This window comes from Manis javanica, chromosome 2 (assembly GCF_040802235.1).
Source record: "Manis javanica isolate MJ-LG chromosome 2, MJ_LKY, whole genome shotgun sequence".
Lineage (NCBI taxonomy): Eukaryota > Metazoa > Chordata > Mammalia > Pholidota > Manidae > Manis > Manis javanica.
The window spans coordinates 47,279,963-47,305,991 of record NC_133157.1 but is presented as its reverse complement, the minus strand read 5'-3'; the positions used below and the strand labels follow the sequence as shown (position 1 = coordinate 47,305,991).

Here is a 26,029-nt window from a genome sequence, read left to right as displayed (position 1 = left end):
TGAATTCAGCAATACATACAGAGTATAATACATAACAAGTGAGTTTAACTGATGTTTGAAAATCAATAATTCATTATATTAGTCAGAAAAGAACAATCTTTAGATTATCTCAGTAGATGAAAAAAAACCTGTGAAAAATTTAGCTGCTATTTGTGATACAAAGACTTTCATTAAACTATGACTATAAGGGAACTTGTTTTATTCTGATAAAAAACATCTGTAATGCCATCTTTGTACATAATACTGAGCATTGAAACTTTTACCCCTTGAGATTTGGAGAAAGATATGGATGCCAGTTATCACCACTATTATTCAGTATTGTTGTGGTGGCCATAGCTAGAATAATAAGCCACAAAAAAGAAAGTTAAATTATCAAGATTATAAGGGAAGAAATACAATCATTATTTGTAGATGACTTGATTGTGTACGTAGAAAATCCAAAATAATCCACAGACTAGGATTAATAAATGAATTTATTAGCAAGGTTGCTGCATGCATATACAGGTCAACATATAAAAATCAATTATATATTTTTATATACTAAAACAAAAATGAAATTTAAAAACTGTACCATTTATAATAGCATCAAAAAATATCAAGTACTCATAATAAATTTACCAAAATCATACTAGAAGCTACAAAATATTATGGGAAAAAAAACCCAAAGAAATCCTAATAAAATGGGTGATATACATGTTTATGGACTAGAAGACTTCATGCTATAAAAATGTCAGTTCTTTTGAAATTAATATATAAATTCAGTCCAATCCCAATCAGTATCTCTGTAGGTTTTGGAAACTGACAAGCTGATTCTAAAATTTGTGTGGAAATACAAAATACCAAGAATAACCAAGGTTATCTTGAAGAATAACAACAAAGTAGAAGAATACACATTGCCAGATATCAAGACTTACTGTAAAGCCATAATAATTGATAGTGTGGTATTGGAGGACAGGCAAATTGACCAACAGAAGAATATAGAATGTTCAGATCCACATGTACAGGGTCACCAGGTTTATTCCAAAGCTGACACTACAATGCTGTGGAGGAAAGGGATTATCTTTTCAACACATCTGTAAAAGCTCTAGTCATAAAAATAATGACAAATTATAGTAAAATCAAGAACGTGTGTTAATCAAAGTATACCATTAAGAGAGTAAAAAGGCAAGCCACAGAATGCAAGAATATATTTATAATATGTATATCTGATAAAAGGCTCATATCTAGAATATACAGCATATTTTTTCAAATTGATAAGACAAAAACCAGGAAAAAGAACTGAACACCCTCTTCAAAAAGAGGTTGTTCAAATGCCCAATGAACATATGAGTAGATGATCAACTTCATTAGTCATCAGAGAAATGCAATTTAAAACTGCAATAAGGTACCATTACATACTTAACAGAAGGGCTAAAATGAAAAAAGGTGAAAAATACAAAGTATTGTAAATATATGGAGCAACCAGAACTCCTGCTGGGAAGTTGGTACAACCACTTTTTGAAACTGGTTGTGAACAAATTCATAACATTGCCCAGAAAGGGCATACAGCATAACGTTCATAGCAGCATAATTTGAGTGGCCCTAGACTTGGAATCTATCTAAATGCCTGTTGACATTAAAGTTCATAAATAAATTGTGGTATATGCACATGATAGGATATTATTCAGTAATAAGATTGAATACACTACAACTGCCAATAACAATGTGAATGATTCTGGCAATGGTTATGTTGAGTGAAAGAAGCCATATAGAAAAGCGTATGCAGTTTAATTCCATTTATAATAAAGTACCAAAGTAAGCAGAATGGTTGCTAGAGATTGCTGCCTTTGGGGTGGGGGAGGATGTAACTGGAAGGAGACATGAGAAAGCTTTTTGGATATTGATAATGTTTTGTTTCTGCATCTGGGGTTTGATTACACGTTTGTTCAGATTCATTTAGCTATATGCATATGATGTGTGTACTTTTCTCTCTCTATCATACTTCAGTAAGAGATGCTTATAAATGTAATGACCTCTATGTTCTAAATTGTTACTAGTCTTTGAATGTGCCTTCTCATTGGCTCGAAATTACCCAGATATTTCCCAAGAATTCCCTAACTCATACTCTAGCACTCTGCTGCCTGCCTTTGCTTTTTGGCCCTGGGGGCCAGCTGGAGCTGGAAGTTCAGTTTGAGAATCTGGATGATCAGAGTGGGAAAGATCAGGAGGAGAAGTGTCAGAGTAGGAGGAGGAAGGAAAAAGGAAGAAATACCTATTTGCAGTATTATCTACTGGTGGGTATAAACTAGAGGAACCAACCCATGTTATCAGGAGCTCATGAGGAGTGATATGTGCAAGCATTTCTCTTTAACTGAAATTTATTTTTTTAAAAAAGCTTAATAGAATCTCTAGAAGTAACCGTTCACAAAACTTAACAAGTCATGAATTGTCAATTATTCATTTATTTACAAATGAGTAAGTCTTGTAAATCAGTGATAGTTTAAAGGTAGTAACTTAGCCTCTTATTTTTTCTTTCCTTTGATACCAGTAGTCAAAAATCATAATTTGCTTAGAAAACTCTTTTAATTTTGAAATCTGTCTACCCAGATTGATTAAATATGGACTACCAAGAATCCAATCAATGACATTTTTCCATAGGAAATTTTTTTTTTACAAGTTTTTCCTTTTTTAAAAGGTGGTATGTTATTTTGTTACGATGTTTCGATGTACCAGAGTAAAGACGGCAAACCACTGAATCGACTGATGGCCAGTAGAGGGCGAAGTTTCAAGCAGATCTCTCTTGCCTTAGTGCATGAGGTAGGTGCCTTCCAATACTCTGTAATAGGCTCTGCTTGCTTGTATATGTTTTGGGGTTTCCCGCCTTCATTTTATGCTCATGAAATTCAGTGTATGTTTGGAAGTAATCTCTCTCTTTATCGTAATGTAAGTTGTTTTTGAAAGCACCCAAAATAGTTGACCCAATTGAATACTAAAGTATTTTGAGGTATTTTTGAAAGAAACTGGCATGTTTCCCCTACTCTCTAACTTAATTTTTACAGAGGAGTATCTGGGAATTTGGTGTATTTCATCAGTGTTTAACTTCCATTGTTCAGAATAAATACCAACTTACTTGAAGAAATAATCATGCCTATGTCTCAACTCTAATCTGTTGCAAGTATGTAGGCCACCAGTATTTATATATTTTGTGAATGTTGATAATTAACAGTAAATAAAAGTGTTTAGGGAAAAAAACCTTTGGTGTTAGTGTTTTAGTTTTTCTTAGGCTACTCTTAAAGTTTGTCATGTTGTTAGATGATATGCATGAAATCTGATCATTGCAGATTATGTCAATACCAGAAAGAAGAGGGAAGTTGGAGATATATTTGGAAAATGTGTGTTTCTGCTGTTGTTGTTCTTACATTTTATGAGAGTTTGTGTATGTAAATTAAAATGTGTGAACGAATAACAAAATTATCACAGCAAAGAGGCTTATTTTATATAGTTTATATGTAATAAGTTATATACTAGTTATAAATGAAGATATAAATTTTGAAAGAATTAATGGATTTGATGTAAAAATAATTAGCACCTCTACAATATGTATTAAATCTTATTTTGATGCATAATTTATAAGTCTTGGTATCGCTAATTTGGTTATAGTCTCTATCAACCAATTGCCACCAGTTAGCATTGCCAGTTTTTAAAGACTCAACTTTATTCTATGCGACCCATGTTCCTTTCATATATTTTAGAGTTGAAATTATGTAATATTTAATTCAGGACCTTTTTTGTCTAATATAATGTCTTCATTTAACTAAGGAGGTAAGAAAGATCTTGAAAGAAGAGAGGTTTAATTTCACAAAGAGGGAAAAACACAGATAGTTTCTAGATTTGTTTTTCCTAACATATTATTCATTGGTATGGAGAAGGGAGAGATTTGGTACCTGTTTGTGTTTTTAAGTTGTGCACCTAGGTATTTGGAGGATGACCAAAGTGTTAAGTATTAATGGAAAGCTGATTTCAAAAGTTCCCATCAAAATAGAAACAAGAAAAGGTTTTAATGCAAGGGATAGCAGAAGACATCTAAAAAATTCAACAAGTGGTATCAGAGCTTGTGAGGCATGCCTTAAATCTGAACAGAGAAAATAACTGGGTTAAGATACCTGTTGCTTGTATTGTAGAATACCTAGAAAAGTCCAAAGAGATGAGAAAATGAGATCATTATTTTAGGAGTCAATTGGAAGACATATATTGGACAGAATTCTACCAAATCTGTGGTAGGATTTTAGTTTGTATTCACCTTCTGCTTATGATAATTCATTAAAAAAAAAAAGGCTAAGATAGAGAATAAGCCATACAGTTTCTCAAGCTATGTGAGACAATGAATAGTAAGACTTCAGAGTTAGTTAGTAAGAATAACAACTGCAATAATAATAGCTAGTAACAAGCTCAGGCACTTTAAAAATTGCTATACATACGTTACTTCATGTAATCTTCACATTAACACTATGAGGTTGGTACTGTTAACATGCTGAAGATCACAGAGCTAGTAAATAAAGGAACATAGAAATGGAACCCAGGCAGTATATGACTCCACAGTCTTTGTACTGCCTTACACCATCCCAGGTTAAGCAGAGAACATTATTAAAAAATGCTTGGGTCTTTCAATCAAGATGACTCGTATTGCATAATTTGAATTTCTTCCTCCTTGTCTTTCTCTTATTGAAATGCACTTGGTGTTTTTTTTCTTCCATTTGGTATTTTTCCAGCTGAAGTTTTTCAGACTATGCTTTGGTGCCCCTCACTACTTGACTGATTCTTTTTATTAAAAAAAAAGCAAGACTATCCTGAGAGTTTCAATAAGATTAATTCACCCATTGATGGTCCTTTGGGTTGTTCCCAGTTTTTGATGATATGACTAAACCTGCTATAAACATTGTCATACAGGTGTATGTATGGACATCTGTTTTCAGTTCTTTCGAGTAAATGTAAACCTAGGAGAGGGATTCCTAGATTGTATGGTAAGTGAATATAAGAAACAACCAAACTGTTATCTTTGTGACTCTCCCATTTTGGATGACCACCTGCAGTGTGAGGAGTTCCAGTTGCTCTGCCTCCTTGATGTAGTCAGTTTTTAAACACTTGGCCATTCTCAATACCTGGGTTACGGTTTCCTTTCTGTGGTTTTAATTTGTGTTTCCTTCATGACTGTTGTTGTTGAGCATTTTTCATGCCCTTTTTTTTTTTTACCATTTATATCTTTTTTCCATAAAGTGTCCTGTTCTTCTGCCCATTTTTTTAAGCAAGATTTTTGTTTTCAAATAAGTTATTTATATATTCTGGATACAAATTCTTTAAAAATGTGTTTTCCAAATGCTTTACCTAATCTGTAACTTGTCATTTCATTTCCTTGAGAGTGTCATTTGAAGAGCAGATTTTTAGTTTTGAAGAATTCCAGTTTATCAAGTTTTTCTTTTTATGGTTCTTGCTTGAGATCAGAGTCTCAAAGATTTTATGTTTCCTTTTGTTTCCCTCTTGTATTTTCTTTTTTCTTAATTTTTTAAAATAATTGAAGTATAATTTATATGCCATAAAAGTCATCCATTTAAAGTGGGCAATTCGGTGGTCTTAGTATATTTGTAGAGTTGTGTCACCATCACCACAATTAATTTCAGAATATTTGCATCACACTGAAAAGAAACTCCATACCCATTGTTAGCATCACTGGTCATTTTCCTCACTCCTCAGCCTCCAACAACTGCTAATTCACTTTTTGTCTCTATACATCTGTCCATTTTGTGCATTTCATATAAAGGGAACCATACACTGTGTGGTCTTTTTTCACTTAGTGTAATGTTTTCAAGGTTTATACATACTGTAGCATGTGTTAGTACATGATTCCTTTTTATGGCTGAATAACATTCTGTTACATGAATGTACCATATATAGTTTATCCAGTAATCACTTGGCAGATCTCAGTTTTCCTGAAGAAGTTTATGGTTTATTTATATTTTAGCATATGATCTGTTTGATTTAATTTTTTATAAGTGTGAGTTATGCTTGTTGCATATACTATCCTTTCTTCATATTGGCACCTTTGTAGAAAATCATTTGTCTGTATATGTGTGGGTGTATTTCTGTACTCACTTTTGTCCCATTGACCTGTGTGTGTATATTTTCATCAAAACTATATGACCTGTGTGTATATATTTTCATCAAAACTATACAACTTAATTACTGTTGCTTTATAAGTCGAAATCACATAAGATGAGTCCGCCAGTTTTGTTTTGTTGTGTTTTGTTTTTAAATTTGCCTGTTGTAGGCCCTCTGCTTTTCCATATAACTTTTAAATCAGCTTTGAGAAACCACAAAAAGGGCCTGCTTTAATTTTGGTTAGAAATATATTGAAAGTGTAGATCAATTTGGGAGAGATTTACATCTTAATAATAATGAGTCTTTCAACCCATGTATAAGGTACATGTTTCCACTATTTTAGGTCAATGTTTTATTGTTTTCTTACTCCAAATCTTGTACATATTTTATTAAATTTAAAAAGTTCTGCCTACCACTAAGTATTTTGATGCTAGTGCAGTTAGACTGCTTTTTGGTTTGTCTGAATTTCCAACTGCTTATTGCTAGTATAGAAACATGTAATTGATACCTTCCCAAACTGACTTTTATATTCTTGTAGGTTTCTTGTAGACTCTTTTTTTTTTATTGTAATATTGTCTGTGAATAGAGATGATCTTAATTTCTTTCTTTCAGATCTGTCTACCTTTCATTTCTTTTTCTAGCCTCACACACTGTCCAGGGCCTCCAATACAGTGCTGAGTAAGAGTGGTGTTAAGCAGGCATTCTTATCATGTGCATAGTATTGGGGAAAAGCATTCAGTGTCTTAACATTAAGTATGATGTTATATTTCTTTCAGTCTGGGTAGGTTTTGTAGAAATCCTTTTTCAGGTTGATGAAGTTTCGTTTTATTCCTAAATTCCTGAGAGTTTTTTTTAGCACAAACGGATGTTGGCTTTTGTCAATTTTTTTTCTATGTCTATTGGGATGGTCGTATACTTTTTTAGTTGGTTGATATAATGAGTTATTTTGATTGATTTTCTAATGTGAACCAAGCCTGCATTCCTGGATAAACTCCACTTGACCATAATGTGTTATTCTATTTATATACTGCTGAATTTGGTTTGTTAATATTTTGTTAAGGATTTTTGTGTCTATGCTCATGAGGGACGCTGTCCTTTAGTCTCCTTGCAATGCTCTGCCCGGTGTGTCATCAGAGTGATGCTGTCCGAATAAATGTTTTTTCCTTACATGTGTGGTAGAATTTTCCAAGGAAACCACCTGGGCTTGGAGTTTCTTTAGGAATGTTTGTAACAGTAAATTTGATTTATGTAATATATTAGACTTTTCACTCTATTTGCCTATCCATCCCTACGAATCTGACATGGGGAGGGATTTGGGTGGCAGAGAATACGTGACACTTCAGTGTCGGTTTTCCCTTTTTAAAGGGTAGCTCCAGTGCCCAGTATTCCTGGCACATAGTAGACATTTCATAAATGTTAGTTGAAGTAATGATTTTAATCTTTTTGAAACTGGGATGTATCTTAGACTTCATATGTGCACTTAATAGAGTAGTTTCCTTTTTCCAGAAATGTGATTAAATTGATGGTGTATCTAATAGTTATTGAGGTCTTATGAAGAACTGACATTATTGTCATTTGAACAAGCTTATGTACTGTTTTGTGTTGTTATTCATTTATGTGGTTTAGCTTCCTCTCCCTGCCAAAGGTTATATATATCTGAAAGATGGACGGTGTCCTTCCTAATGCCTGAACTATATAGGTGGATGAATGAATGGGTAAAAGAACTTTGTTTTGAGTGTCCAAGTGCTCTGTTCTTCATATTTTAAAGTGTATTTTAATTTATGTAATTATCCATATTTCTCAAGGACTATGTTAGTAATCAAGTAATTTTCAAAGTCATGGACAACCAGTTGTTTAATGCAATCTGTGGTGAATTCTTTTGGAAAGTATTATATCCCCTTCTTTTTGAAAACTGTTTTTTTTTTTCCATTGGCTTTTCTTAAAGTGAAACTCTCCCATGTTACTTTAGGAAGACTCACAGGTCTAAGTGTGATTTGAGTTTGATGTGACATACCAGAAGCTGTTCTGTATAGCAGCTGTCCTGTTTAGATTTCTCTAAAACTGAAGTGCACTCTCTCTTTGCTCCGTTGAACAGGCAACAGGGGTCATTTCAGACCTACTAGGGCTTCTCCAAGCTCAAGTGACTGTCCTCTTCTGCTCTGATTCATAAATCCTTCTCATCCTGAGACTAACCTGGCTCCTGTTAACGAGGAGGCTGAAGGTGAATGGCAGTTCCTGTCCCTGAACATCGTGGCCTGCCCTGCCCACCTGTGGCATGTCTGACTCTGACATGACGCTCTCACCTAGGCTGGATGATACAGATTCGTCCCTGGGTGAGAGCGGCAACTGTGCTTCATTATTTCCTCCATCTTTGGGCACGTGCAGATTTTCCTGATCCTGTCACTGCTGCCCAGCCATGTTCCTGCCTCAGCACTAGGTAATGAGGTCTTGTTTTCATTTTTAGTTCAGAGAAATCTTATCTAGACTTATTGGTGCCACTACTCTGAATAAAATCTTTGTTTCTATGTTCTTTTTTAAAATTGACCATCACTGGACTCTTTTTGCCTTAAAAATTATGTCTTTCTTCTGCCTGCTCTAAATCTTTTCTCTAGATGTCCAAATGTGCATGTGATATAACCCATCCTTTGAAATACAAGGAATGTATTTACCTTTTTCCTTCAGGTCCTTCTTTATTTAAAAAAATATTTCTTGTGAAGAACATGGAGTAGTTGTAGCATTCATGCAATATGAAACAATTAGATGAAGATTCCAAATAATAATTGGGGGAAGTGGTGTCTGTGCTTACTTCACATTCCCCTTAGAAAACACTGTGAAAGTATGGTTTGCTGTATTTTAGAGATGCCATAATTACCATGTGATGTGAGTTGTTATGGTAACTGGGCTTTCCCCCCTCCTATTAAATAACAGACTAGGTAAATGGTTGCTTGAGATGTGATTGAATTGTCAGCTTTCAAGCTAATGTTATCCTGACGGGAAAGGGGAGTAGGCGAGAGAGGGAGAGAGAGTTTTAAATGTCCAGAAAGGGATGAGTGTCATTTACTTTAAAAATGCATCCTTTACAAACCCTCCCTTCTTGTCTTCCAATCATTATTTGTCAGGGGACAGGCATAAGAAAAAGTTATTTTGTGGAAACAAGATTACTGTTGACAGAAAATTGAAGCCTATTATTTCTCATGTATAAACAATGGGACATTGAGTGGCTTTTGGGGTCTCTAACACTAAATACAAATGGTTTTTCTTCTGGGGATGTGTATGTCAGAGACCAAATGAAACAGCTCAAGTATTCGTGTGTCTGCCTAACAACTGAAGCTAAGTACTTTCATTCTTTTGATAATATATACATTTAAGGAGCATGAAAATGCCTTCCTTTATGAGACTGGTGTTTTAAAACAACAGTGGGCACTTAGTTTACCTGTCAGTTTTTATATGCTGCCCAACCTTATCCCATTCTAGTTTGACAGTCAGGCAACCTCTCACCCAAAGCTTGTCTTACTTGATTAAAATGGATATTTTCTTATAAATGAATTACCATTTTTGTTAAGATTATCTAATAAGCAGAGAAAACTACCAAATTTGTGGGCAATGTATTTGAAAGAGTAAATTAACTAATTAAGTGGCCATGTAGTCCTTTCAAGTAAAACGTAGATCAGGATACAAGATCAAGTTTTCCATTCTATATTTCAACATTCCCTTCCATCTGTGATTTGTGTTTCTAAGTGGGAGATTTTCTGTTGACCTAGTGTTTCTGTAATTAAACATTTCCTGGCCAGAACATTTTGGATATGTTTTTATAAAATTACAGATAACTGTGTCATCAACAACTAGTGTTTGAATTAAGCTGTGTCTACAAAAAGGTTTTCTAACATTGTGTTTCCAGCATGATTGAAAGTTGAATGATTTTTGTGAATACTTGCTGATGATGGTTTAGTTTTCACATGACAAAATTTTGTCTTAAATCAAATACTATACTTTTAATTTGGTTAAACTCAGCAGGTGCTCATTTGAACACTTACATGCAAAGCAGTGTTATGGGTACCATGGGAGGGGTTCCAGGATGAACAGGATTTGATCTCTGCCCTTAGGAGTGTATGAAGATAAGGTCCAGACACAAGCGATCTACAATGGAATCTTTTGAGTGTTCCAGGAGGAGCCTATAGGATACTGGAAGTATAGAAGTAGGAGAAATTATTTCATTAAGTAGAGATGAGAGAAAGATGGGGCATTCAAGTTGGTGTAAGTAATGAGTGCAAAAGTCCTGTAGATTATAGAGCAGTTTGGAAATTGGCTTATAGCCACATTCAGCCAAAATATGGTTTAAGTGAAAGAGAGTTGCAGAAAATCAACTAGGTAGATTTCATTGAGGATCCTGGCCAGCAGCAGAATTCTTCAGAGGAACAAATTATTTCTTAAAGTGAGTGGTGTGCTTTTGATTCTAAAAGACTTTGAACATAGTACAGAAAATTTCGGGCTTTATTCTTTAATGAACCATCAAAGGTTTTTTGAAAAGAAGTTCTGATTTAGTATAACAGTAACAACACCATTTAGAATATACTGCGATGAAGGATTTTAGGATCTTAGCATCAGGAAGTTGGCTTCAGTAATCTACACAGGAATTAGAACTAAACCATTGAGGAAGTAGGGAAAAATAGAAGAAAGATTTCAGAGGAAGAGTTGACAGTTGAGTTGGGACAAGGTATAAGTCCAGGATAAATCAGAACCTTCAAACCTCAGTGAATGGTATATAAATTGGTGATACTGATCTAAATAGGAAGAGTAGACTTTGAGTGATGATGACAAAGAAATGTACTGAGTGTGATAGATAGTGGGAGGTGTTTGAGAAGTACATGTTCTAAAAGTAGTGATTGTTAACTATTTTTTTTATTTTGCTCTCATTAATGTACAATTACATGAACAACATTATGGTTACTAGACTCCCCCTATTATCAAGTCCCCACCACATACCCCTTTACAGTCACTGTCTATCAGCGTAGTAAGATGCTATAGAATAACTACTCGTCTTCTCTGTGTTATACTGCCTTCCCTGTGTCCCCCCACCCTACATTATACATGCTAATCATAATGAACCCTTTTTTGCCCTTATTTCCCCCCTTCCCACCCATCCTCCCCAGTCCCTTTCCCTTTGGTAACTATTGATCCATTCTTGGGTTCCGTGAGTCTGCTACTGTTTTGTTCCTTCAGGGTTTTTTTGTTATTATCCTCCACAGATGAATGAAATCATTTGATACTTGTCTTTCTCTGCCTGGCTTATTTCACTGAGCATAATACTGTCTAGCTCCATCCATGTTGTTGCAAATGGTAGGATTTGTTTTCTTCTTCTGGCTGAATAATATTCCATTGTGTATATGTACCATATCTTCTTTATCCATTCATCTGCTGATGGACATTTAGGTTGCTTCCATTTCTTGGCTATTGTAAATAGTGCTGTGATAAACATAGGGTGCATATGTCTTTTTCAAACTGGCCTCCTGCGTTCTTAGGGTAAATTCCTAGGAGTGGAATTCCTGGGTCAAATGGTATTTCTATTTTTTTCAGGAATCTCCATACTGCTTTCCACAATGGTTAAACTAATTTACATTTCCATGAGCAGTATAGGAGGGTCCCCCTTTCTCCACATCCTTGCCAATATTTGTTGTAGTTTGTCTTTTGGATGCTGGCCATCAGAACAGGTGTGAGCTGATATCTCATTGTGGTTTTAATTTCCATTTCTCTGGTGATTAGTAATGTGGAGGGAGCATGTTTTCATGTGCCTGTTGGCCATCTGAATTTCTTCTTTGGAGAAGTGTCTGTTCAGATCCTCTGCCCATTTTTTAATTGGATTATTTGCTTTTTGTTTGTTGAGGTGCATGAGCTCTTTGTATAATTTGGATATCAACCCCTTATCAGATATATCATTTATGAATATATTCTCCCATACTGTAGGATGTCTTTTTGTTCTCCTGATGGTGTCCTTTGCTCTACAGAAGCTTTTCAGCTTGATATAGTCCCACTTGTTCATTTTTGCTTTTGTTTCCCTTGCCCAAGGAGCTGCATTCAGCAAAGTTATATATTCAGGAGATTTTTGTCTATGTTGTCTTCTAAGAGTTTTATAGTTGTATGACTTATATTCAGGTCTTGACCCATTTTGAGTTTACTTTTGTGTATGGGGTTAAACAGTAATCCAGTTTCGTTCTCTTACATGTAGCTGTCCAGTTTTGCCAACACCAGCTGTTGAAAGGCTGTCGTTTCCCCTTTGTATGTCCATGGCTCCTTTATCATATATTAATTGACCATATATGTTTGGGTTAATATGTGGGCTCTCTGTTCTGTTCCACTGGACTGTGGGTCTGTTCTTGTGCCAGTACCAAATTGTCTTGATTACTGTGGCTTTGTAGTAGAGCTTGAAGTCAGGGAGCGTAATGCCCCATGCTTTATTCTTCCTTCTCAGGATTGCTTTGGCTATTTGGGGTCTTTTGTGGTTCCATATGAGTTTTAGAACTATTTGCTCTAGTTCATTGAAGAATGCTGTTGGTATTTTGATAGGGATTGCACTGAATCTGTAGATTGCTTTAGGCAAGATGGCCATTTTGACAATATTAACTCTTCCTATCCATGAGCATGGGATGTGTTTCCATTTATTGGTTTCTTCTTTAATTTCTCTCATGAGTGTCTTGTAGTTTTCAGAGTGTAAGTCTTTCACTTCCTTGGTTAGGTTTATTCCTAGGTATTTTATTCTTTTTAATGCAATTGTGAGTGGAATTGTTTTCCTGATTTCTCTTTCTTCCAGTTCAGTGTTAGTATATAGGAATGCAACAGATTTCTGTGTATTAATTTTGATTCCTGCAACTTTGCTGAATTCAGATATTAGATCTAGTTCTTTTGGAGTGGATTCTTTAGGGTTTTTTATGTACAATATCATGTCATCTGCAAACAGGGCCGGTTTGACTTCTTCCTTGCCAATCTGGATGCCTTTTATTTATTTCTGTTGTCTGATTGCCGTGGCTAGGACCTCCAGAACTATGTTGAATAAAAGTGGGGAGAGTGGGCATCTTTGTCTTGTTCCCAATCTTAAAGGAAAAGCTTTCAGCTTCTCACTGTTAAGTATAATGTAGGCTGTGGGTTTGTCATATATGGCCTTCATTATGTTGAGGTACTTGCCCTCTATACCCATTTTGTTGAGAGTTTTTATTATGAATGGATGTTGAATTTTGTCGAATGCTTTTTCAGCATCTATGTAGATGATCATGTGGTTTTTGTCCTTTTTGTTGATGTGGTGAATGATGTTGATGGATTTCTAATATTGTACCATCCTTGCATCCCTGGAATGAATCCCACTTGATCATAATGGATGATCTTTTCAACGTATTTTTGAATTCGGTTTGCTAATATTTTGTTGAGTATTTTTACATCTATGTTCATCAGGGATATTGGTCTGTAATTTTCTTTTTTTGTGGTGTCTTTGCCAGTTTTTGGTATTAGAGTGATGCTGGCCTCATAGAATGAGTTTGGGCATATTCCCTCCTCTTCTACTTTTTCAAAAACTTTAAGGAGGATGGGTATTAGGTATTCACTAAATGTTTGGTAAAATTCAGCAGTGAAACCATCTGGTTCAGGGGTTTTGTTCTTAGGTAGTGTTTTGATTACCAGTTCAATTTCTTTGCTGGTAATTGGTCTATTCAGATTTTCTGTTTCTTTCTGGGTCAGCCTTGGAAGGTTGTATTTTTCTAGAAAAGTTGTCCATTTCTTCTAGGTTATCCAATTTGTTAGCATATAATTTTTCATAGTATTCTCTAATAATTCTTTGTATTTCTGTGGTGTCCATAGTGATTTTTGTTTTCTTATTTCTGATTCTGTTTATGTGTGTTGACTCTCTTTTTTTCTTGATACGTCTGGCTAGGGGTTTATCTATTTTGTTTATTTTCTCAAAGAACCAGCTCCTGCTTTCATTGATTCTTTCTATTATTTTATTCTTCTCAATTTTATTTATTTCTGCTTTAATCTTTATTATGTCCCTCCTTCTACTGACTTTGAACCTCATTTGTTCTTCTTTTTCTAGTTTCATTAATTGTGAGTTTAGACTGTTCATTCAGGATTGTTCTTCTTTCTTGAGGTGGCCTGTATTGCAATATATTTCCCTCTTACCACGGCCTGTGCTGCATCCCACAGATTTTGCTGTGTTGAGGTATTGTCATTTGTCTCCATGTATTGCTTGATCTGTATTTTTATTTGGTCATTGATCCATTGATTATTTAGGGGCATGTTATTAATCCTCCATGTGTTTGTGGGCTTTTTCATTTTCTTTGTGTAATTTATTTCTAGTTTCATATCTTTGTGATCTGAGAAGCTGGTTGATACAATTTCAATCTTTTTAAATTTAAAAAGGCTCTTTTTGTGGCCTAGAATATGATCTATTCTTGAAAATTTTCCATGTGAACTTGATAAGAATGTGTATCCTGTTGCTTTTGGATGGAGTGTTCTGTAGATGTCCATTAGATCCATCTGTTGCTAATACGTTGTTCAGTGCCTCTGTCTCTTTACTTATTTTCTGTCTGGTTGACCTGTCCCTTGGAGTGAGTGGAGTGTTGAAGTCTCCTAAAATGAATGCATTGCATTCTATTTCCCCCTTTAATTCTGTTACTATTTGTTTCACATATGTAGGTGATCCTGTGTTAGGTACACAGATATTTATAATAGTTATATCCTCTTGTTGGACTGACCCTTTTATCATTATATAATGTTCTTCTTTGTCTCTTGTGACTTTCTTTGTTTTGAAGTCTATTTTGTCTGATACAAGTACTGCAACTCCAACTTTTTTCTCCCTATTAGTTGCATAAAATATTTTTTTCCATCCTTTTACTTTCAGTCTCTTTATGTCTTTGGGTTTGAAGTGAGTCTCTTGTAGGCAGCATATAGATGGGTCTTGTTTCTTGGTCCATTTCTTTTCCTCCCGCTGGCAAGCTGGGGTAGCGGGAAGGACTTGGGTCCTGCCAGATTAGGGCTTTGGTACATCACCCTGTTTCATGAGTTCTGCTCTGTTTGTGAGGTCTGTATTCAGTCTGGTTTGGCCTTCTTTCCTGTTGCTATTTTAGGGTTGGTTGTATTAATTAACTGTATTTTCGTACTATTTGTGGTTTTGGGAGGAGCTCTCTGTCTCACCTCTCACACTGCCATCTTGAATCTCCTGATTGTTAACTATTTGTTGATGTATAATATGTATACAGTACATTCTTCCCTTCTGGTGTATAGTTCTGTGAATTTTGACAAGTGTACACATTCATGTAACAAATACCACAGTCAAGAGAGGAACAGTTAGTTCTGTCACCTAAAAACTGCCCCGTTGCTCCTTCATAATCAGTCCCTCCCACTCCGAGCAACCACTGATTTCTTTCACGTCCCCCTTGTTAGAACTGTTTTAAGGATTGCTAGGGAGCTCACAAAATAGGGTTGATGATCAAGAGGGGTGAATGCCTAGCCCCCAGCCTTTGTCCTCACTTGTCTAGACAAGTTTCACTTCACCATTTTGTTTTATATATTGGTATTTTACTTAATGTTTACCTAATATTTAGGTTGTGGTGGAGAAATTTTATAGCTATGTATTTGAAAACTAGTATTCTGCAGTGTTTCTGGCACAACTCTGAGGCACCATTATCTCCGACTTGGACTGTTGCAATAGCCTCTGAGTAGTCTTCTTTTCCCCTCCTTTGACCTTTGCCCCCCTGAAGTCTTTTCTCAACATAGCAGTCAGCATAGTCCTTTTATAACATAGATTAGATTACATCATTCTCCTTCTGAAAACCTTATAATGGCTTCCCCTTTAGTGAGAATAAAGGCAAGTTCTGAAAAGTGATCTAGAAGGCCCTGCATTCTCTGGGCCACCTTTTAATCTGCCACTGTCACCATCACGTCTCTCTCTGTGCCCCCATCTGAGCCAGTTAGTCACACCAGCCTTTCTGAGCCTCAGCTGTGCCAGCCACATATGTGCTCATTTTAGGGCCTTTGCCTTACCTCGTATTTCATTTTGTAATTGAGGTAAAACTCACCAAACATAAAACTATCTTAAATGTCAAAGTATACAATTCAGTGGTATTTAGCACATTCACAGCATGCATTCATCATCTCTATCAAGTTCTAAAACATTTCATCACTCTCAAATGGGACCATGTATATATTAAACAATCTCCCCCCACCATCATCCCCCTTCTTCCTGTACATGCCCTCCTCCCCACTCTAGCAACCACTAATTTGCTTTGCCTTTTTGTATCTACCTATTCTGGGTATTTCACATAGGTGGAATCATATAATGTATGATTATACATGTAGTGTTTCTACATCCATGTAGTGTTTCCATGGTTCATCCACGCTGTAGCATGCATTAGTACTTCATTCCTTTTTATGGCCAAATAATTTTCCATTGTGGATATATTATATTTGGTTTATCCATTTATTTATTCATGAATATTTGGGTTATTTCCATCCTTTGGCTACTGTGAAAATGCTGTGATGAGCATTTGTGCATAGTATTTGTTTGAATATATGTTTTCCATTCTTTTGCATTATGTACAGAAGAGTGGAATTGCTAGGCTCTATGGTAACTCCATGTTGACCTTTGTGAGGAACCAGCAAACTGTTTTCAACAGCGGCTGAAACATTTTACATTCCCATCAGCACATACCTTGGTTTTTACATCTTCATCTCCTTCAAGTCTTTGCTCAGGCTTCAGGCTTCACCTTCTCAGTGAGATTTACCCGATCATACTGACCTGCTCCCGTCCCCGTCTTACTTCGTGATCCTTCTCCCCCTTACCCTACTTGTGCTTTTCCCTAATGTGGACACCTTTCTAGGCACATGGGTAGTGTTTAATTATACCTACTGCCTCTTACACATAGAAAACTCGTATTCTCATGACTCATAGAATCTGCTCATCTCAACAGCCCATTAGGTACCTGTCATTGCAAGGGGATGTATAATTAGAAAAAACGTATATTTCACATATTCATTAATTTTGGTGCATAGTAGTTAAGAACCCTGCTTTATCATCTGAATAACAAGTTTGCAACTTCATGATTTGGAATTATTTTCTTAATCGGGTTTACTTCAAAGGCTTCTCACAAATACAACAGATTATACGTAATTTTCATACTTTGAAAATGCTAATTGTATTTTTCAACCTAGCAACAGTAACCTGTATGGGTGGCTATATACAGAATTGGAATCTCATCCTAAAATTTTTTGTGAAAAATGGCCAAGGAAATCTCTTTTGCCTGTAACACCATGGTAGTGTGAGGGCATGGCTGTCTTTGAGCTGTTTTCCTGAGTCTGTAAGTGCATTTTTAAAGAGATTTATTCACTGCTAATAAGCCAGGTGGAGAAAGACAAGTACCAAAAGATTTCACTCATTTGTGGAGTATAACAACAACGCAAAACTGAAGGAACAAAACAGCAGCAGACTCACAGACTCCGAGAAGGGACTAGTGATTACCAAAGGGAAGGAGAAGAGGAGGGTGGATAGGGACGAAGGGAGAAGGGGATTGAGGGGCATTATAATTAGCACTCATGATGTAGGTAGGTCACGGGGAAGGCAGTACAGCACAGAGAAGACAAGTAGTGACTCTGTAGCATCCTACTATGCTGAAGGACAGTGACTGCAACTGGGTGGCAGGGGGTGGGGACTTGATAATATGGATGAATGTTGAAACTACAATGTTGCTCATGTGAAGCCTTCATAAGATTGTATATCAATAATACCTTTATTAAAAAAGTTATTCACTGGTAACCCCATAGAACACTGAGGCTAGGTAAATCTCATAAACTGTGAGTTTAAACTGGTGTCTAGGCTTACGTGTTCTATTGTGTCCCTGCACCCACCTTTAGATGTGGTTGGGACAGCAGGGAGGATTAGCTTTAACCTTTAGTTTACAACGCCCTTTTGAATAAGTTTCCTGGTATGAATGTCTTTCTTCTTAGAAGCTCAACATTTGATTTGCACATTTCCCTTTACTTTTTTTCCATAATACTTTATTTTTTTTTAACTCAGGTTTAAGAACTAGTTGAGACCATTGTTTTCCAAAAGCATTGAGTGTTTTTTTGCCAGTTTGCTGAGATTGGATATTCTCAGCAGAGCAATGATGTCCATGGATTATTTGGCAGGAAAATTTTTAAATACTTTGAGATTCTAAAGTAAGAGATAAAAGGTTTGGGTATGGTGTTTGAGTATTCTTTCTGTTAAATCCAGGTCTCACAATAGGATTTAAAGATAGCATATCTTGTGAAAAGGAAACAGAATTAATAGGAAAAAAAATTTCCCCGACATTTTGGAAACAGCAAACAGGGCCAAAGACTGATTAATATTTCCTCAGCTGGAAATGTGGCCTAGGTTTTAATCTGCTTCCGGGTAACAAAAGAAGAAGTAGGTCCTGGTGGGCTCACTCCTTAAGGGCTTCTGTTGAAGTATTGACAAGGCTCCCCACTACCTACTCAGCAGAGTGAGAACTTAATCAGAAAAAGAAGAAATGTACCTTTATAATTTTTTTAAAGCTCATTTCATGGTCTGAGTATCTTTTTCCTACCCGAGTATCTAATTTTCTACAAAAATTCCACCAGTAAAATGAGAGATGATAGATACTAAACAGAATTAATCTCTTTATTCTCTGTGTTCCCATAGGTTCCTCACGATTTTGCCCTCATCTGTTTGTGCCCGTTTCTTCCTCTCCCACTAGAAAGCTCCGTGCAGGCGCAGTTGGGTTGGCAATCTTCATACCCTTCATAATGCTTCATAGTACCTTGTATGTAGCAGGCCCCCACTGAGACTGGGATTAGAGAAAATACCAGAGGCCATGGGAACCAGCTGTATTTACAGAGGCTGAGCTCTTCCCTATCACAATTGAGAAAATCAATTCCTATAATATAGTAAAATCTCTTTACATGCTGTGGCTACGATTTTGGGGTGATTACCTAGAAATTTGGCTTTTTTGTGTTTGTTGTTTTTCGTGTCTAGGATACAGACTAAAGTTTTAGTTGTGTTTAGATGAGATGAGTTACAGGAAATATGAAATGTGAGGCACTGTGACTGTTTTTCTTGAGTGATCTTTCTTTAAGAGAAGCAGACCTTGGGAAGATTTGTTGCAAGATAGCCATATACTAATAGGTAGAAACAGAAATGACTATGAAAACCAGATGTTTCGTCTGGGCCTCTCTTCAGAAACAGGGTTTCAGTGTTGGCATATATCATTTTTCTCTTGTTTACCCACACTGATTAAAGGGCATTTATCTCGTGGTGTGCACAATTGCTGTGTGCCATACGAATTAGCATTCCTTACCATCATGGTTTCTACACAACATGATATTTCTGTTGGCAATTTAAGTTTATTACTTTAGAAATTGTCATATTGGAAATCCAGGATGTGAGCAATATTTATTTTTGGGGGGGATTTGTTAGAAAGTACCTAGTTTCCTGACATGGGCAAGAGGCTTTATAGAGTTTCCCCCTAATTTTCAGGGATATATTTGTATTACATGTACATCTTAACTTGTTATTGTAGGTTTTGTTTGCTTCAATTTAGAAATTTACAGGCTTGCTTTATTTTGTCTTACATGGCTCTCAACTCTTCCTTGAAAATATGAAAGATATCTTATTTGTGGTTCTGATCCTAGGCTGATTTGGTTTCTTTTAGACCCTAACCCATTTAAATAAAGGAAAGAAAGCATTTTGTTCTGATTTTAATACTGTATAGTCTAACTTATGTTGTGGTACATTTTTCCCTCAGGTTCACATCCAGCTTTCAGAGTGGCATCGTGCGATTTTTCTCCCACAGGCCTGGCTGGCATATATGAGTCGAGCTTACCATGCCATTTTACAGGTAATGAAACCACTGGATACTTTGCTTTAGGCGAGGATCTCCTTATTATCTCAGATTTTACTGCAAGTATGCATTTAATATAAAAACACTTAGGAAAATAACACTATAAAAAATGCAGTGGTTGTTCTTGCTCATTAAAGAATATAAGGGATATATACGTAACTGCACTTAAATTTTAAATGTTGGTGGGCCTTTGTGCGTCCTGTCCAGAGCTCCCTCTGGAGTCCTCCTCTCTTACATTGTGCTGCTTGCCGAACATCTCCTACATGTCCCAGGTGTCCCCCATGCCTGGCCCATGGTACCTTGACTCACACATGTCCCACCATGAGCTCCACCTCTGCCCTTGTACCTGGGGCTTGCTCACCTCTCCAGCCTTCTCTCTCAACCTGAATCTTGTCTCAGGCTTGCTAAGTCTCAGAGTATCTTCTGTCGCCTCTTGGCTTTGACACAGTGTTCCTTCTCCTGCAGGCACTGCCACTCCCTCTTTGCCCACCAGTTTCTTTTTGATCTTTAAGATCATTTTATCTGGGAAGGTACGTGTGTGCCTTCCCCACCCTCCCCATCTGAATTGGGTGCCCTTCTTGTATGCTTAGAATCCATGCTTCCCTGTGTGAAGCCCTTATTACCTTAGTTATTTGTCTGGGGCCTCCTTCTAGTTGGCTGTGTTCCTTAAAGCTGTGTTTTCTTCTCTGTTGCCTCTCTAGAAGCTGACATACTATCGAAAACATAATAGGTACTCACTAAATAAATGAATTCTATTCAATTTTCATTTACTCTAATAATATTATAAGTTGTAGTTTGTGCATTTTTTAAATTAGAAATAATTTTTCATCAGTTTGAGAATATAAGTAAACAACCAAATCCTTTTTCCTAGCTTAAAATTTATTTTTAAGGATGATCAGAAAAGTGATTTATGGTCCAGAATGAAATTTGCATAGAGTGTCAGGGAGTGTGTTATGATTAAAGGTAACAGCTGTCCCAAAAGATGGGGAGTTGGGGAGATGGGGGAAGGAATGACTAAGCATCTGAGCGTTGTGTTCTCATCTTAAAACCTTACTGCAACATACCTGATAGAGCCTAGAATTTACAAAGTACTGATGCATCTTCAGAGATTCTCATTCATTAGACTTGAGTAAGGGACAAGGAATCTCCATGTTTACCAAGCTGCCAGGCAATTTTAATGCAATTAGTCTATCTACCCACGCTTGGGCAACTCTGAGCAACAACGTTTTAGATGTCACCCCAAACTACTCTGTAATCCGCATTTTAAAGATGTTCCCTTTAAATCATTATTTTTTTAGCTTACATATTTTTTATCTTCAACAGCATCTGGGCACTCAGTTTTGATAGATATATGAGTGAATGAATGCATTACTCATACATGTCCTTAACCAATTATAGCTTTTATTCAAGAAGAGTGAGATTACAAGAGAGACTATGCATTTTTTTCTCACGTTAATTTTTCTCTACATAATTTTGCAGTGTTTTCCCTTTCCAAACATTTATGGAGCACTTTTTACTGGCCAGGCTCTGTGCCAGGGAGTAGGATTCCAAGTGGAACCAAGTACCCCTTCCTCTCAATGAGCTCCCAGTCCAGTGTGGGAAACCAGTGTCCACCAGCAATTCCAGTACATCTTTGATGCTTTAATAGAGGATGTATAAAGTACTACAGGCTCCCAGGGAAGGCTAGAACAAAGCAAACAGGGTAGAGTACCCAACCGTCTGTACATGAACGAACTGGAACGTGACCCAGATCTATCTGATGGCAGAGCCTCAGCCTTTCCCTCTGTGTTGTGTGTTTTCCCCAACATCATCATTAGTTGTAACAATAAATAATGCAAATTGGTTTAATATTTTAAAAGATGAATCTATTTATGAAAATTCAGCTGAGTATTTTTAGTAATGAAGGTCAGTTATTCTGCCTTTCTGCTGTGTTGTAGGTGCTAGTAGGCCTCTTTATTTGTCATTCAGAATCTGTTCACTTTGGATTTCTAGTGGTCCAGTTCCACTGAAAAGTGGTGACAAACAAGTGAAATTCAAAGTAGAGACTATAATAAAAAGTACAGCAATTTTTTTTAGTTTATCACTATTATTTAAAAGTCCAGTGATGCCTAGAGTTCAACAAGTTTTTAAAGTGAGCCTACACACTCATAGAATTTATGGTCTTGGAAGAATTAAAGCATTGCTTCACTCCTTGTCTGTATCAAGAACTGTTGTCCTGGAGGGCATTTTTCTTGCATAGGAGTTATATTTACTTCCATCTGGTGCAAGACATATTTTCTAACATTGAACTAGAGGATCATTTAGAGGAGGCACGTTTCATTCATTTAAGCCTAGGAGACACACTAAAAGGCACATTCTTCATTAGCACCTGGAGGTTGATTATGATGTGAGTAAGTTTGAGATTTGAACACTAGTTGCTTTTGCTTAGGCATCTGCTTCCAGCTTTAAGTTTTCCACCAAGAACATGGGATTTTGAGTTATAAGTATATTAATGTGGTTGATGTGGGGAGGTTTTTGGATTTCTACCCGTTAAGATGAAAAATGCAGACATAAGTTGCTGGACAGCTCGGAGCCCATTTTGGCAAGGAGATCTCTACCCCCATGTTTACCTTGCTGCCCTTGTGGGGTGCTGAGGATGGTAAGGGCCCTTAGGATTGTGAATATGACCTCAAAAAGCAGACAATTAAAGCAGGCTGACTGCAGGCATTTGTCTCCTAATTTGTTCAGCTAGCTGCAGAATAATCTGAAATCAAAACCAGAATCAGGAATAGCAGCCCCCGATAAATTATTCTCTGACCATTTGTAAGGGCTGGGGTTTTTTTGGTTTTGTTTTAAATGTGTACATTTGGAGCTAGGTCAATTGCTCACTATAATCAGCAAGCTCTTGGTTATATAGACTGGAGAATTTTAAAAAGCAAGAGGGATAGATAGATTAATAACTGGAATCTACAGGGAATCTAAAAATTCCAATTGAGGTGATCCTTGCAGCCTTGTCTCTCCCATTTAGAGCTCCCGCCTTAACCACAGCTGTTAACCAAAGGCAGAGGTGACTGAGCCGAATGCCACTGATCACTATTTCCAGTAGGCAGAGAATTGGGAAGGCAAAGTGGATCTGAATACATAGCCTAACATGGCCTGGGTGGAAGGGGTTTGAGATTCCAGAGGAGGGGATTGAGAGACTCTGAGAAAGAAAAAGTAAGAAATTTACTTAGTCACAGTTGAATAGTTGTATTGCTTTATGGGTACAGGAGAGAATAGAAAATTAGGCCTTCTCACGAGGTTACACTATACTAGCTTTTTTGTTTTATTTTTAAGCAAAATTTAACCTTTTAATTCCTATTTCTTATATTTTTTGGGAAAACATTATGAAAAGTAAATGTTTTAAGAGAAAAGGGGCTTAATTTAAGAAGCATAATTAACAGGCAGCCAATAAAAATTACTTTCTCTTTTGCCTACCCTGCTAGGAGGCCAATATGAATGTTAAATATTAATACCAATATCTTGCCAGTTTGACCACGTCTGATACCTTGCTCCAAGAGATAGAGAATGAAAGGGCCAGGATCCTATCTTTAAGAACATGGAGACAGACATGGATATGATTGAAGTAAACGGAAACTACGAAGGATGTGAATAGAATTCTCAGAGAGCTTGAACTAGTGGGCCCCAGGCCATTGTGTCCTGGTCATTGTGCTAAATGCAAGGACTTCTTAGACTGATAAACAATCCTTGCCTTCAGTAAGCTCACAGGCTAGTAACGGGAGCAGATGCAAGACATACAAGGACGTGCAACTGTACAGTTGGATGTTACATTCTTGGGAGCCCTTTACTCTATGAGATTAAAATATGAATTATTTCAAAAAGGATTTATATATATTCACAAAAGATTATTTCAAAAGGAGGTAATAAGGGGAGGTGGAATTTTTTGTTGTTATTGACAACAAACCTGGTGATGGCAGCTATTATTATCAGGCACTGTACTTAGGTAGACACTTTTCCACATGATGTAATATGATGCTCTAAAGCCATGAGATAGTGGTTAGCTACATTTTACCAATGAGGAAACTGAAGCTTAGAGAGGTGAAGCACCTTCCCAAATTTACACAGCAAGTACGTGGCAATGGTATTGGATCAAGGCATTCTGATTCCAGGGCCCGCATCCTTAACCCATCAAGCTATATTGCTTTCTTCTCTGGAGTAGAGAGAGATACTTTTCTTCTGAAGAACATACTTTAGAATTCTAAAATCAGTAAAGAAAAGACAACCAGTAGAAAAATGGCTGGAATAGGAAATCCAAAATCAATAAATATTTGAAAAGATGCTCAGTCTCACTTGTAAACAGTGAAATGAACATTAGAACCAGAATGAACATCATTTCACACCTACCAGAATGATGATGGTTAAAAGTCTGACAATTTCAAATGTTGGGGAGGATGTGAAGTAACTAGAATTCTTATTTACTGCTAATTGAGAACTTCAGCTTCACAGACACTCTGAAAACAGTGCAGTATTACTCAGTAATATAACACACATCTAAGATCTTGGCCAATTTAGATTCATCAATAAACCAGTATTTTAATTGTATATAAGTCATGTAATTGGTGATAGACCAGAAGGGAAAGCATCTGACCAAAATAATCCTGAGTGTAAAACAATAGAAAGGATAATAAATATTTAAAGGCCTTGGTCTTAAAGGGATGATATTAGCTATATTTTTACTACATGGTAGAGTTGAAAATTACATTTTTTAAGTTCACTCCAGAAATAGAAATGTAATGTGAGCTACTGGAGAGTAAGTTTTGTTATATAATACCTGAATCTAAAGTGTTATATACTTACCTCATCTTCTACCATTTTGTTATAATACTGGAGCCCAGACCCTAGTGTTGGTAAAGCATCAGTTAAAATTATCAGCTGCTGACACAGATCATTGTGATTTTTTTGAATGGGACCTATGGTCTTCAAATCTGTTTTTAATAGATAATCCAAAACAAAGTGCTCTGCACCAAATTTGCCAAACACACAGCTTCTCCAGGGTATACTTCTTTGGTGAATGTAGAAATACCTGAGCAGTGATATAATTATCTCCTCACACATCCTCTTTCCTAATCTAATATCCTATCAGGAACACTTCAGGCCAATTGGGAAAGGATATGTCTATGATAGAAGTGGTTTTTAAAGAAACTTTAAGATAAATTTGGCCCTGGAACTTGCATGCTGATTTATGCCATGTTTTTCCCAGGGAAGAATAGGCGAGCTGGAGTTGCAGTTAAAGCATGGAAAAGAAGAGCCTGGGGAGGTGCAGTACAAGAAAAACACAGCCTGGCTCTGGTAAGGGGATGGACTCTGCAGCTCTCCGCTTGTCTGGGAATGAGCTATGAGGGAGAAACTGACGACTTTAAAGGCATTAATTGGGAATTTTAACTTCTATGTGAGCTTGAAGGGGAAAAGACTGAAGATCTGAGAGAGATGTTTTCCATCCCCTCCCCAGGCATAAGAAGGAGAACTTTATCCATAAACAGTTTACTTGTTTTTATTTTTTTCCTAAAACAGTGTGGAAATGGCTTTTTTCCTTTTTCCTCTGTAACTGATTATTTTATATGCTTTTGAGTGAAAAATTCTCTTCTTTCCACTCTATTCATTACCTTCCTAACTCACATTTAGTCAAGGAATACCCTTCCATTCCCCTGCGGCCCCCCTCCTGAGGACTCTCCAGTATTAGAACTTTACCATGTCGGGGCTTTGATTTCTTAGGCAGGTGCCCCCTAGTGGACTCCCGCGATATTATCTAGAAAAATGTAAGTGCTGGCACATTCAAATCAATTTAAATTGTTACATGGGTTGGGAAGAATAACTTGTCAGGTTCATATAGCAGCAGCCTAAGTCTAGGTAAAGTGACCAGAATCCAAATAGCCTTACCTGCAGCCACAGGTTTCTTTAATCTAAAAATCAGTTCAAAGGTTACTTGATTTTTAGGTATTTATTTAATGACAATTGGCATATATAGAAACACAGAAGCTGTG

At 36.5% G+C, this 26,029-nt stretch overlaps 1 protein-coding gene across 7 annotated transcripts in view; it reads left to right on the top strand.

Annotated features, from left to right (window-relative positions):
- Positions 1 to 26,029, top strand: part of FOCAD (focadhesin) — a 347,741-nt gene that overhangs the window by 259,716 nt on the left and 61,996 nt on the right. For all 7 annotated transcript variants that reach the window (XR_012127690.1, XR_012127692.1, XR_012127691.1 and 4 more), the window contains 3 exons: positions 2,675 to 2,796; positions 19,914 to 20,006; positions 25,249 to 25,337. Coding sequence is in view for 4 of the 7 variants with exons in the window: in XM_073228431.1 (XP_073084532.1) it covers positions 2,675 to 2,796; positions 19,914 to 20,006; positions 25,249 to 25,337 (304 nt within the window). In the remaining 3 variants the exon portion in view is untranslated. The remainder of the gene's footprint in view (positions 1 to 2,674; positions 2,797 to 19,913; positions 20,007 to 25,248; positions 25,338 to 26,029) is intronic.